The sequence below is a fragment of the Desmodus rotundus genome, chromosome 7, assembly GCF_022682495.2.
Source record: "Desmodus rotundus isolate HL8 chromosome 7, HLdesRot8A.1, whole genome shotgun sequence".
Lineage (NCBI taxonomy): Eukaryota > Metazoa > Chordata > Mammalia > Chiroptera > Phyllostomidae > Desmodus > Desmodus rotundus.
In genome coordinates, this window is record NC_071393.1 from 130259090 (window position 1) to 130272949 (window position 13860).

A 13860-nucleotide genomic window follows, 5' to 3' on the forward strand; every position below is an offset into this window, starting at 1 on the left:
TAGAATGGGGCCAAAGGTACAGGGATTAAGAAGCATAAATGGTAGGAGCAAAATAGGGGGAGGTTAAGAATAGTATAGGAAATGGAGAAGCCAAAGAACTTATATGTACGACCCACGGACATGAACTAAGGAGGGGAGGAATGCTGTTGAGAGGGAGGGTACAGGGTGGAGGAGGGGAATAAAGGGGAGAAAAAAAATGGGACAACTGTAATAGCATAATCAATAAAATATACTTAAAAAAGAAAATAATACATTTATTACATAGGTACATATGGGGTTCCATAAGAATGTGGGACTCGGGACAAATCAGTCATGGAGGCATCTGTGCCAATGAGGACCAAGGGGATGGAGGCAGGGCTCTGGGACTTCAGAGGGAAAGCAGGTGATTCACAGGCAGATGAGAAAGAGCAGACAAGTAAACAGATGGTTGCTGGTGCACCTGAAACAAAGGGAGTCTCACAAACAAGCAGGCATTGTCTTCTCTGTCTGTCACTATTATGCTGACATTTTCCTATCTGAATTCCTTCAGGCAGGTGAGGAGGGCCAAAGTTTGTTTCTGAGTCTTTTGTTTCTTAAAAATAACCAGCTTGCCCTAACTTGTATGGCTCAGTGGGTTGGATGTTGTCTCGTGGATCAAAAGGTCACTGGTTTGATTCCCGGTCAGGGCACAAGCCTGGGTTGCAGGCCTGGTCCCTGGTTGGAGGTGTGCGAGAGGCAACCACACACTGATGTTTCTCTCCCTCTCTTTCTCTCTCCCTTCCCCTCCCTCTGAATAAATAAATAAATAATCTTAAAAAAAAGGAAAGGCTTTAAAAACAAAAAAGGTAAAAATAATCAGCTTAAAATAATCGATATCTCCGTCAGGCATCTTTTGGCCGGCCAGTTCTGCTTCCCCTCACCCGTCACAGAATGAAGTTAGTAACAGGGTCTTGCTGCTTATTCTGTGCCAGTCGCTGTCTCAGGCCATGTCAGTACGTAGGTGAATGGTCATGTCTCAGCCCTCATTAAGTGCTTCTTACGTCACCAGTTGTCACCCATGCTTCTGGGCCATTCATTCCCTGTGAGGTCTTCCCCTAATGTACCTGCTCTGGGGATTCCTCCCTCCTTGCCCCTCTCTCCCACTGAGAGTCAGGTCCTTGCAGAGTAGCAGCCAGGAGGGTGTGGACAGACGGCTTCTCAGCTGTACTCCGAAGAGGAGGTGTGGCACAGAGGCTAAGCATAGGGGTTATGGAGCCTGACTCACTGGGTTCAAATTCAGGCTCTGCTTTAGTTTTCCTACCTGCAAGATGGACACATAGCAGAAACCATTTCTCATGATTTTTGGCTAAGTTTGTTGATCAGTCTGTCAACACCTGTGACGGTGTGTGGTCCCTAGTAAGCACATGGTGCACACAGCACAGCGCCCTCCTGCAAGCAGAGGCTGGATACAGAGAGGGAGGCTGGAGGGGTTGCTCCGTGGGTCTCTGGTCACCGTGCCTGGGCTGGAGCAGGTAGGTAAGTAACATCTCCAGACCACTGGCCACCTTGAGGGGACAGAAGAGATGACGGGGAATGAAAAGGGACACGTTGTACTCCATCTTAAATCCAGCCTCACTGCTAAGGGCTCCGCTTGGTCTCGGTCAGTGGGTCCGGCTGCCCCTTCCAGTGCATCATGGGGAATTTTGGTGAGTGTATTCTTGTCCAGAGAGCTCGTCCTCACTGCTCCCGTATAGCATTGTACTTACTTGTTTGGTTTACTGCCTGCTTTCCCTGCTAGAATGCGAGCCATGAGAGGGCAGAACTTCTTGTCTATAGTGTTCACTGTTCTGTTGCCTTGGCCTAAAACAGCAATCAGCACTTAGTAGGTGCTCAGCAAATCTCTGTTGAGCAGGGAGTATGTGCAAAGTCTATCTACACACTTTAATGTATTTGTTCAAATAAGGAATGTGGTGTCCACAGACCCAATAATCAGGCAGAGCAGCGAGGGAGGGGTTGTAGGGGTCAAGGGGGCCTGGCTGGGATATGGGATTGTGTGTGGGGGTGGCCTGGTGGAGAAGGGACGTCAGAAGGGCTGGAACTGGGCATGTGGTCAGGGTGGACCTCACAACGTAGTGTCTCCCTGTTGGCACCTCACCCTGGCTTCACCCCACTCGGTCTTACCCAAGTCCAGCTGTCGGATGACTTTGCCAGTGACTTCTTTGTCTACCTCCTCATCTGCCCACGAGCCTACAGATAATCCCCACTGTCTACGGGACAAAGTTCACAGCCTTTACCCTGGCGTGCAAATCCTCCAACCTTTTACCCCTGAATACCTCTGCAGCATTACCTTCTGCTGTGACCCAGCATGAGCTTGCTCTTGCTGCCAAACTGGTCTTCGCTTGCTTTACCAGAACATACCTTTCTTTTTCTTTCCCGAGGGCCTTGCCCACAGCACATCTTCCCCACCCTCCCCAGACCTCCTTAACCTCTTTCCCCTTACATAGGTCCTACCTGGCTTTGAAGATCAAAGTCAGGTCTCACCTGCTTGCAGTGGGCGTTGGGGGAGGGGCTCTTCTACCCCTGACATTTTTGGGATATGAGTTCCTCCTAGACACGCACCACCTACAGCCACCCTCTAGCTCCTGACACTGACTTTATTGTGGGGACAGGTTTGTCACACGCATGGACTATTATAGCACGTGTGGCTCAGTTGACGTCCCTTTGTTTTCCCCACTAGCTTCAGGCAGGTGCCTCTTCAAGACTGCAGGGGCACTCTTGTGGGCGTGGGACTTCTGACCTCTGAAGTATGCTCCATTGCAATCAAATTCTGCCCCCAGTTCGTCCCACTAACCAAGTGTTTGGCCTACACCCATGACCACCTGGCCGTGTTGACCTTCCCACTTCCTTTGGTCTTGGATTTGCCCTTGGGCATGCGATTTCACATGTGGGATCAGCCCACCTGTTCATTGCCCATCCTCGCTCCCTTCTATTCATGGAGTGTGGTCCAGAGCTCCTGCCCTGGCCCCGGCCCCTCTCAAGGCCATCTAGCTCCTGGCATCTGGGCAATGGTGTTTCAGGACGACCTCACTTTGCTGTACAGCCAACATTGGCCACTGTGAAGGGAGAGACTCCCTTCTTTCTCCTGATGTCCTTTGTGCCTTTCCCTGGGACCCTTACCCAGGGGACACTCAGGAGAGACCCGGGTGGTGACAGGGGCAGTGGCCATCTCCCAGGAGGCAACACCACGAAGCTATTCTCATTTTCAACTCTCTGACCCCAGCTGACCAGATTCAAGGAGACTGTAGAGTGAGTGGGTAAAATGGAGTCCCCCCTCCTTGTAAGCATTGCTCCTAGTGTTCACAAAACCCAAGGACAACTTTATTAGGATCGTTGGACCCTGATGAATTGGTCCTCACATCAGCCCACAGTGAGGCCTGGTGCTGGCCTTCCTGTTTGTTTGGCAGGAGAGAGAAAGACAGCCCCGGGCCTCCCACATGTTACCCTGCAGCCGGGTTGACGACTTTTCCCAGGAAGAGTAGACTGTGCGTGGCCACCTCCCACAGCAGCACTAGGAAGGGCCTGTTGAAATGGGCCTGTGGGGCCGATGTCGCGTTCAGAGCCTGGGGCTGGGACAGAAGGCCTGAGGCAGCCCCTGCCTTGGTTCCCCGCTCATTCATGCCCATTGCTGCTTTGTGTGATACCTAGAAGGAGAAGAGAGGGCAGAGACCGCTCAGGACACTTCGGCAAGGGTCAGATTCCACCTTGTGTGACACTAAGGAGAGGAGGCAGCATCCTCCCATTCAGGCCTCAAGGCCCCGCCTTCTAAGAAAGTAACTCCAGCCTTTGTGTTATCTCTCTTGTTTCCCCGTCCCTCCTCCTCTGTCCTGTTCGGGGGCTCACCCTGAGAGTCCGTTTGCTTCTTCACAGTAATGGGGCAGGGGACAGGTGAGCCACAGCAAGGCTGAGGTCTGCTGAGCTCACACCAGGCTGCAGAAACCCAGCATCAAGCTTTAGGGACGTTTCTCAAGCCCCCGAGTGCCACTTTCCCCTGGGAGCTGCACTCGCTCTCTCTAAACCTCAGTCTCCTCTCTAAGAGGCCTGGCTCAGCCTCCACTGACCTTTAAAATGAGCTCAGGAGACTGGCTGTCTGTGGTGCCAGGACCGCTAATCTCCGTAGCCATCACCCAGGCAGGTGGAGGTTCACTGCCTGTCCTAGGAAGAAGTGCAAGGAATAAAAACGAAGCTAGGCTCACACCTGGGGCCACGTGGCTTTGTGGATGACCCCAGCTAGGCATCTGCTCTATTCAGAACTCTGTCCTTGCTCTGAAGAATACAGAGAGAGAGAGGGGAAAAGGGTGCTGCCCACGGAAAGGAGCCTTAGTGACTGTGGTGCTGAAGAACCAGAGTAGGACAAAGAAAGGGGACTTGACTTTGAAATATATACTTTATGTCAGAGGAGAAAGGACAGCTCCCACTCTCACACCCCATTCACCAGCTTACCCTGGAGATGGTTATGTTGGGCTGGCCAGCGACTCCTGATAAGTCAGCTTCTAACTTGAATATGTCAGTGAGACCAATGTGGGAAAGGATTTCTTCCAGGTTATATGTTCCAGAGATGGAAAACCTTGGCAAATGCAAGTCCAACAGGCTGGAGAGAGAGTCAGACAGAGAAGGGCTGCTGTCTTGTTATCGGTGTTCCTGCCATGGACACTGGCGGCCTGAGCTTTTGGGGGAAGAAGGGTTCCCAGAGTGAGGGGAACCAGTCTTCCCGCAACACTACTTGCTCTGCCAGAACATTCCACAGCCCAAACATTCCAAAACTCCTTGTTTTCAGACTCTGCGGGCCTCTTGTGACCCCTTCAGAGACCTCTTCCAATCTCTTGTGTCTGGAACTGAGAAGACCCCTGGCCAGCCATTCTGTCTTCATCTTGGGCACATTGAGGGAGGGCTTTCCAGATGCCCAGCCCAGGGCTAGGAATTTTACAGAGCATCACTGATCGAATCCATGTAGCACCATGTAGGGTAAATATTGCTACCGTTTTCCTACCTCCATGTTGGATTCATCAGTAATTCCATTGGCCTAGCTACTAGCTCTGTCCTAAATCCATCTACTGGCAACCCCTCTACAAGCCACCATCATCTCTTACCTCTCTGAGCCTTGGGGAGCTGGTGAGAGACAGGGCACGAATCGCTAGAATAACTCTCTCCTGCTCCCAGCATGCCTTGACCATCAGAGCACCCGATTCCTGGGTTAAATTCACAAGTTTCTTGTGACACAGAGCAAATCCATCCTTTTCTTGTGGGGATTGTTCTTCTTACTTATTGTTTGACAGTTACTAGGGCACCTTCGAGCTTGGCTAGTTAATAACCAGCTGGGAAACTTCTGACTCTAAGGAATTCAGTTTAGGGACCCTAATTGAAGTTAGGGAATCATTCTCAGTTTAACCCCTGGGGGCAGTATGAGGGCCTAGATGCCTAAGTGCAGTGGGAGCCGTTCAAAGTGGGGGTTAAACTGTGAAAAGGAGGAAATGGAGGTGGAGAATTGGCAGCCCTTGGAGGGCAGGCCCTGTCCTTGAGGGGGTGTTGAGTAGAGTCTAGCAGAAGGGTATCAGGTAGACAGCCCAACACGCAGTACGTGTCCAACCAATGTGAGCGAAGAATGTTACCTGCAAGCGTGATCTCCCCAGGCTAGCTAACCTTCCTCACAGCTGAATGGAGGGAGGGAGACCTGGTGGTCTGAGGTTTTCATGTCTGAAATCCCATTAAAACGCAGTTATGATATTAAAATTCTGGCACAAGAAACATCTAAGGTTTAGAAAAGTAACTTGGGTTGGTTTTGATTCTGGAAGGTAAGAGATTAAAACAGACCTTTCCTGGGATGAAATGTATTGGTCTAGAAGATTCTATGATACTTCCTTATGAGAGGTGGAAGGGACAGGCTCACTCCAAGGGACCCTGAGATACAGGGTTCAAATCAGAAACTGACCAGAGCTATGTAGATTCACAGGCAATGGGGAAACTTCCTTAGATCCTGGCCTCTGCCCTTGACCTGTGTCTCTTATGTGGCACTTGAACCTGCCCAAACACAAACACACTTTGGAGATGACCCTCAGAGGTTTGCTTTGTCCCCCTCCTCTCGAATCTGGGTGGATTCTGTGACTGCTCTGACCAAAGGGACATGGCCGAAGGGATATTTGCAAGCCGAGGCCATGAGAGAGCAGCGGTGTTGCCTCCTGTCGTTTGGACCTGTCCCGGGAGCCCCGAGCTGCCGTGTGAATACATGAGCGATGCGGAGTTGCTGTGCAGAAGAACAGCGGGCTCTGTGGGGACGCTGCATGGAGACAGATGTCCGCTCAGGCCTCAGCTGTGACCGCCACCAGCCCAGGCACCAGACATCGAGTGGAGGAGTCTTCCTGCCCCTGCCCAGCCATCACCTGACTCCAGCACAGGGGAGACTTCTCCCCCCTGCACCCCATCAGAACTGCCCAGCTAGGCTGGTCTGCTCACAGAATCAAGAGAGAGAACAGATGTTTTGGCCAAGCCATTCTGTCCTGGGGTGGTTTGCTATGCAGCAAGAGGTCATTAGAACTCAAGGCCCAATTTCATCCTGGGGCACCCCATAAAGGAAGATACACCCCAAAGAGCTCGTTTGTGAAGGGGGGTCTAGGCAGATGGAACAGACTGAAACGAAACTACTGAGAGAAAACCACAGACCGAAAGCAGGTGAGAGAGAAGGGTCAGGGCTGTGATCCCATCAGACTGGCGCTTTGATTCCAGCGCTCTTCTTGTTTAACTGCTTTGAGACATGTTTTCTTTGGGAAGAGAGGCACCTTTAGGAAATATACACTGTTCTGTGGGAGGCATGGTTATTCTTAATAACTGTCCTTGACCTGATTTTTGGCCGCACTTAACTGTCTGCCAGTGGTAAATTATGGGGTGGACAAAAGGAGAAGCCAGAGGAAAGGAGGCTGGGCAGAGGGATGCCGGGAGGGCCATGGTGATTTCTACCTGGTGAGCCCTTCTCACGCACCAGGTAGCCCCGCCAGCGCTCCACGTGCGTTCACTTGATCAGTCCTCCGAACAGCCCAGTGTGGCAGTCCTCACAACCTCCGTTTGCAGTGGAGGGAGGAAATCTGAGGCCCAAAGGTACGAACGTGGCCCAAGATCACAGCTGGTCAGCCTCACCTAGGGGCTGGACTCTTGCAGTTGGAGTGGATTAAGAACTGCTCGGGTTCTTGAACGAGGCCAGTCGGAGACCTCCCGCCTTGTCCTTACCTGGGCTGGAGCAGCTGGCCCCACTTCCTCAGGGTCTCGGGCTGCAGCGTGGCCTCCACCTGCTCCATCTTCCCCGGGTCAGGGAGGACCAGCAGGGCCAGCGCGTTCCCGCTGTACTCTATCTGGAGGATGGTGCAGGCCATCTCTGGGTCATAGAGGAACCTGTGCATTTCCTTCTGGTGCATCAGGGGGGTGCGGAGAGGGGTCCTCTCATTCACGAAGAAGCTCTCTTGCTTCTGGGTCTGGTAGCGATGGAAAGGATGCTTCCACTTGGCTGAGGACATAAAACCCAGAAAACCATGAGAACACGCTCCAACACAGCAACTCTGGGCAGATGTACTCCGAGCCACACTGCTTCGTCTTGGGTCTGTGAGTCTGAGGCACAGAAGTGGCACAGACACAGAGTCGGGAGGCCAGATTTAGGTACAGTTCGGCCACCAGAGCAAGTCCTCAGAATCTGAGCTCTAATGGCCTATGATTTTATCCCATTTCAGAGCAACTTAGCCTTCAAGAGGTGAAAAGGTAGTATTTCTATCTATTCTACTAAGCACCTTCTATGTGCGAGGCATTATCTCTTTATATCTCCATCAAAATTAATAGTAAATGAGCGTCACACTCTCCGTGTCCGAGATGAGAAGTTGAGTCCCTAAGAACTGATGGACACATTCCCCTCCTGCAGACCCTTCCATGGCAGAGCAGGGATGGAGGCCTGACTCGGGCCCCACCTCAGGTCTTTGCAAACACTGAGTCAGCCCGTCTCTGCCCAGCTGCCTCTACATAGCAGTGACCTTCAACGCAGAGTTGGAGGGTCACCCTCTACCTCCCAACTCCCCAATATTCAAACTGGAAAAAAAGAAAGATTTTAGTTAATAAAATGTAATATATAATGCAAAAGCCCACTAAAGCATGGTTAGAAATGCAGGATTTGGTGGTCACAGTCTTGTCATGGGCGTGGTATCTTCTCTCTCTCTACTTACAATCTCCGACCATCCTGACCTGGCCTCTTGAAAGCACTGGTCTTGGTGATGGGCGAGGGGCCTGGCTCAGCCTGTGCCTCCTGCCCACACCCAACCTTTGACCAAGCACCGCTGATTCTGTCTCCAGAGCCGCAACTCTATCTGAGGCTGCCTAGCTTGTCCCAGCTCTCCGCCCCTTACTCCCTGCAAACCATCTTCCAAACTGTAGCCAGACTGATCTTTCTGAAAGCAGAGAGAGGTCATGATGTTACTGCCCTGGGGGTCGCACAGGTACCTTACTGTACTGTACCATCGCAGCTCGCGGCACTCCTGTTCCATTCTCGGAGAGTGCAACGGTATCTCACCAGCTTGGACTTTGACACTGGTTGTCGTTCCCACCTGACCACCTCCCCTCTGCCTCCCCTGTAGCCACTCTGCCTCATTCTGCAGGTCCAGCTTAGACTCCTTCTCCTCCGGGGAGCTGCCCACCCCCTGCCTCACCCAAGTCTGGGTCAGTGTCTCTGGAAGAGCTCCTTGGCCCCCGTCCCTCCTCCAGCAGAGCGTCGCTTCCCCACGAAGCTGTAATGGCCTTTGTACTGCGTTACAGCGCACGTGGGGCTGTGAGCTGTCAGGGTGGGAAACAGTATGTGACTCACCAACCTCCCCAAGCCCTCTTACCCCAGCCTCCATCATGGGGCAACGTCAGACAAGTCCCAGCTGAGGGGTCTTCTACAAACTACTGGGCCAGCACTCCTCCCAGGGGTCAAGGTCATTCAGAGCAAGGAGAGTCTGAGACACTGTCCTAGGCAAAGGAACCTAAAGTGACGTGACAGCTATGTGTAATGTAGATCCTGGATGGGATCCTGGAGTAGGAAAAAAGATAAAAACTAAGAAAAAAAGAAACCCCAAAACCCCAAACTGAATAAAGTGTGAACTTGCATATAGTTCAGGAAATGACTGAAGTGAAAAAACATGGACCTGAAAAGTGTGACGTGTTCGATGCAACAGTCAAAACGACCCGTCTGTATAAATGAAGCTGCAGTGAGGGCACTGAGCCATAAGTGCAAATACCAACGCGGTGTGACAGCGCTTGTGGGGAATTTCAGAACCCACCACGTGCACCGCACGTGATTTTGCACACACACTTAACGTGCAGACGGCAGGCACATCCGGGTGAGAAGGACACACACCGGCCCTAGGACACAGCCTCGCTCTGGGGAGGGGTGGGAGGAAGGAAAGGGGACCCAGAGGGCGTTAACAAGAAGTCGAATTCATGTATGGTGGTTTTATATTATTCTTTGTATATTTCTGTCTGTTTGAAATAGATAATATAAAAAATGAAGTATTTTTCTAAAGTTGAACTATTAATAGAAAAGTGAGAGTGAGTATTGAAACCAAGTATTGATCGATCATGAGGCCATGGTATAAGGACGTTATTTAACTATAAAGGGGTGGCTGCCCCAGGAAACAGCTGTGAGGCCTGAACACAGGGCCTTCCTGGGGCGGGCTGGGGCTGGGAGAGGGGGCAGTGTGCACCTTTGAAGAAGATGTAGTTCAAGAGAACCACGAGCGTGTCTTCGCTGAACTCCTGGAGGCAGTCCGCCACCTGGCCGTAGGTTTGCTTTCTCACGTAGTCATTGATGTGCCTCCTGGTTGTAGTGGAATCGGTGAAGTTAGCGGAAAAAGCCAGAGCTCCATACAGCTCCCTGACGTCGTCCAGAAAGCGCTGCCGAGGCTTCAGCCGCTTGTCCAGGAACAGGGAGTTGCCTACTTTCAATTCCAGTTTGGAACTGGGCAGGTCAAGAGTGCGGAGGAGGCTCTGGAAGCCCTGGTGGATGCTGGTCTGCGGGGTCTCTGTGAGGTTGAAGCCCAGGCCTTCCAGGATCTGAGCTGAAGTGTCAGCTGGGACCCCAAGGGAGAGCAGGGCCAGGGTGGTGGATACGCTCACTGGGGAGAAGAAGACGTTTCCCGGGGCTCCTGCCACCAGCTGCCTATACAAGCGCAAAGCGAAGCTGGTGATGGTGGGTGTGACTCGGTGGTAGGCGGGTGCTGGCTCTGAGAGGGGGCTGCTGGGGGCTTGGGGTGGCCCCGGACTCGTATCTCCATGGACAGAGGCCAGGATCTCTGCTCCCAGCAGCCACAGCCACGTTGGCCCCATCCTCTGAAAACAAGACATTGAACGTCACTCTAAATGACAGTGGCGCTCCCTACTGCTTGCACAACAAACCTCACATGCAGACTGTTTCCCACGGGTGTCACTAGGGGCCCTGCAGAGGATGCGTGGGGGTGAGCAGGCTGGGCTTGGACTCCTCCCCCAGGGCTTCAGGCCGAGTGGAGGCCCTGTATCTACTTACACATCGCTGGGTCTGTAAGATGCTGCTGGGTAAAGGCCTCTGGGCTATGAAAACAGCTTCTGTGGGCTGGTTTCCCTGCATCCATCCTCCCTCCTGCCCTCCCTTCCTCCCTTTCTTTTATCTTCCTTCTCTCCAGTCATTCTGTCAACCATGCATTCAGTTTCAAGAATTGGGATGATGTGAAAAACTCCGGAGCTCGGCTGGGCCTCTGTGCACCTAGGTGTGGCAGCTGACTACGACCTTGCCGGTCGGAGGGGAGAGGGTGATATGTGTGGCTCCGGGGACAGACCCTCACGGAGGGAGGCCTGGCCTCTGCACTGGGCTCTTCCACAGCCGCGGTGTGGCCCTGATGGTCAGCCCCAGGGACCACGTGAATGAGGGTGACCCCTGAGAGGTGGCGAAGCCAGAGATGGATGGGGCCTATGGGAGGGGACGAGAGATCAACTCTGCCTCTGTTGGACTTATTACCACTAGCCTTTCTTGTCACATACAGTGGTTTAAACCGCATCTTAATTGAAGCAGAGGGTTGGGAAAGATCTCCATTGTGGGTCAAGTTCACCTCTTCCACCCCAGGTTTGTACGCCCAAGTCCTAGTCCCATCTATCTCAGAGTGCGATCTCATTAGGAAATGGTGTGACTTCGGATGGAATTAGTTAAGTTGAGGCCATTAGATGGGCCTGATCAGATAGGACCAGTGTCCTTATAAAAGGGACATGTGGACAGAGACATGCACTCAGGAGAACATCACATGAGATGAAGGCAGACATCTACGAGCCACGGAGCCAGAGATCCCAGCGAACTGCCAGGAGCTCAGGAAGTGGCCTGGAGTGGGTCCTCCCTCCGCCTCAGAAGGGACAGCCCTGTGATGCCTTGACCTTGGACTTCCGGCCTCCGGAACTGGGAGATAATAGACTTCTGTTGTGGAAGCTGCCCAGTCTATGGCACGTTGTAGCAGCAGCCCTAGCGAACTAACAGCCTCTCCTGTGCTCTCAGTTATGCATGTGCAGGGGGAGCCTTCACTCCACCTGGGGGGTCAGAGGGGTGCGGAGCAGGATACCCCTTGCTTCGGGCCGGGATGCAGCTCAACTCGAGGTGAAGCTGCAGTGCAGACAAGGCCTGTCTCTGCTCGTGCTGCCCCTCTCTGGTGCCCCCCTTTCCCACTCAGGGACTCCACACAGACCACCCCCCTCACAGGGCACACACTGCCACACTGCCACTCACACTCATGCACTGTGATGTCCCCAGTAAGGAGAATATCGTCCCCTGCTCCCTTCAGGATGGACAGCCCCTCTGTCCCATACCACAGTGGCTGTTCACTGCTGAGCACCCTCCCCGTCCGTCTGTCCTGATAACGCTGTGTCTTAATCAGCACCTTTGCCCAGACCAGTGGCCTCTGGACCCGTCACAAACACCACGAAAGTGAGGGAGAGACCATGACTCTGCGGGAGGTCTGTAGTGCCGGGGGTTCTAAGTGCCCCCCACCAAGCCCTGAAGGCCAGCTGTCAGGAGGGGTCACTGAAAACTCGCTATCGGTTATGTCGAAACTGGTTTGCTGGTCAAAGTACTGCAGGTGGTTTCCTGAGGCCACGTCCCTCCCGCCTCCACCACAGATCACTGTGGGCTCGCTCAGTGACCCTTCCCCTTCACCTTGGGCTTTCTTTTGCTGGGGGATTGGGAAGAAGCTGAGCAGTTTACAAACTGGTCCGCCTCTGGGGAACATAAGACATATGACTACATATGACAAAACTACTTCTGGCTTGTTCCTTTTGGGCCCCTGAGCTCACCACCATTTCTACCTCCTGCGCACCAAGCGCTCCCTGACTTGCTGAAGGACCTGGTTCCTGAAGGGGACTGACTTGTGAACAGGGGGCTGGGGCTTGATGCAAGACTCTGCAGACAGTTGCTGTGTGACACCGTGCAAAGGACGCTCTCCGAACTGCCGTGCCCCCACTTCAAAATGCAAATGATAATGCCTACCCTGCGGGGGGGAGCAGATTACAGGCCTTACAACGTGTGAGTCCCCCTGCACCGGGGGCGCGTGCAGTGCCAATGTTCCCCCCTTTCTCCCGAGGCTGGGTGCACCTCTATCCCATTTCTTTCTTCCTCTTCCAGAAAGGTCCCAGAGGGAAATTAAGAACTCCATCAATGACTGTAATATTCCCATTATTGTTTATTTTGTGGTGGGGATATTAGGTCTATTGTGTCACTGGTCCTCAGCCAGAGATGCTCTAACATGTAGGGGGAGATGGGAGAAGGGCGTGCGATTGAGTTGAGCGGCAGAAAGAAAGCTCTGGAAATGCCGAACAGTCTTATGTGATGAAGAGCGGTCCTACCCCTGTGCCACCTGTTGAGAAATCATTGCTCCATGTCATTTAGCTAGATCCTTACAAGAAACCTTAAGACACAGGTATGATTGTCCCTGTTGTACATATAGAGGAACCGTTCAGTGGTGGCCAAAGTCCAGACCACTGATGGCCCTTTTCATGTAGCAGAAGTTCTAGTGAATTTGCTACAGCGTCATTGGCATTTTGCTTTGGGTTGTGTTGTTCTGTTTTCTTGTCTGACTGCCAGAAATACTGGAAGCTCCTCTCCCCAAATTTTTGAAGACTAAGTTTTTTTCATACAAGGTTAGTCAGAACCTGAAAGTAAGCCCTACTGTAAGCCCTAGAAGCAGTGTATCATGACATTTTCCTGCGGGGGACTCAGTTCTCCCACCCCTGCTGCCAAGGCTGGAGAGAGAGAGAGAGAGAGAGAGGGAGGCAGCCCCCACTCCTGCCTTGTCCTAGCGTATGCGGGTACTCACCGCAGGGAGCCTGGGCTCGGGCCCCGGGTCTTCAGCGCCACATCGCCTCTGACCCACAGGAGAACGATTTTGAAGACCGTGGCAGCCTAGTCAATATTTGTCAGGTCAGTTCCTGGAACCGGTGTGCAGACGACGCACAGCAAACAGGAAGGGACCTGTTTCGTCGAAGTGCCCACCCTGCCTGCCTGCCCGCCGTGCACACAGTGAGCTGGGACTCTGCCCCCAGCCGGGGTTGACCAGATCCTGACTCAGTGCTGATGGCAGGGGTCGTGGCACGGCTTCTGTCCATCCTTTGGGTGCTTTGTGTGCTTCAGGCGGCCTTCCTGAAGGACCCCCCTCATGACAACAATGAGAGATGTGAACTAGCCCCGCCACGGTCACCATTGCAGAGCAGGAGTTGCCCAAACCACTGTGCTGTGTACCTTCGACTTCTACAGTGATGCGTGTCGATTGCTTCTGAGAAAAACTGGGAAAAAGAATGTGAGAAAGGCACAGTCATCCCCACTTTACAGAT

The 13860-nt window shown here is 52.8% G+C and overlaps 1 protein-coding gene across 5 annotated transcripts; it reads right to left on the reverse strand.

Moving 5' to 3' along the window:
• Positions 1–252: 252 nt before the first annotated feature.
• SERPINA11 (serpin family A member 11) lies at positions 253–13502 on the reverse strand. Of its 5 annotated transcripts, none has more exons than XR_006656533.3 (7): positions 13347–13502; positions 9726–10350; positions 7234–7507; positions 4459–4633; positions 3460–3659; positions 1280–1523; positions 303–439 (listed from the first exon to the last, which is right to left on the reverse strand). XR_006656533.3 is itself a non-coding variant. In XM_045201636.3 (6 exons), the coding sequence occupies exons 2-6, from the start codon at positions 10345–10347 to the stop codon at positions 388–390; spliced, it is 1323 nt and encodes a 440-aa protein (XP_045057571.2). In that variant the 5' UTR covers positions 10348–10350; positions 13347–13502; the 3' UTR covers positions 253–387. The 5 variants fall into 5 exon arrangements, 3 of the variants coding, with proteins under 3 accessions (XP_045057571.2, XP_053784529.1, XP_024423122.2); XR_006656534.3 differs by having other exon boundaries at positions 305–439; positions 4459–4606; XM_045201636.3 differs by lacking the exon at positions 1280–1523 and having other exon boundaries at positions 253–439.
• Positions 13503–13860: the final 358 nt, after the last annotated feature.

What these genes read in the sequence shown, in the direction of transcription:
- SERPINA11 (XM_045201636.3), bottom strand. Translation starts at nt 10,347, where the DNA reads ATGGGGCCAACGTGGCTGTGGCTGCTGGGAGCAGAGATCCTGGCCTCT. An exon ending in GAACTACATCTTCTTCAAAG is followed by an intron (nt 7,508 to 9,725) that starts GTGCACACTGCC and finishes TTATGTCCTCAG; the next exon opens with CCAAGTGGAAGCATCCTTTC. An exon ending in GTCGTCAACCCGGCTGCAGG is followed by an intron (nt 440 to 3,459) that starts GTAACATGTGGG and finishes CCTTTGTTTCAG; the next exon opens with GTGCACCAGCAACCATCTGT.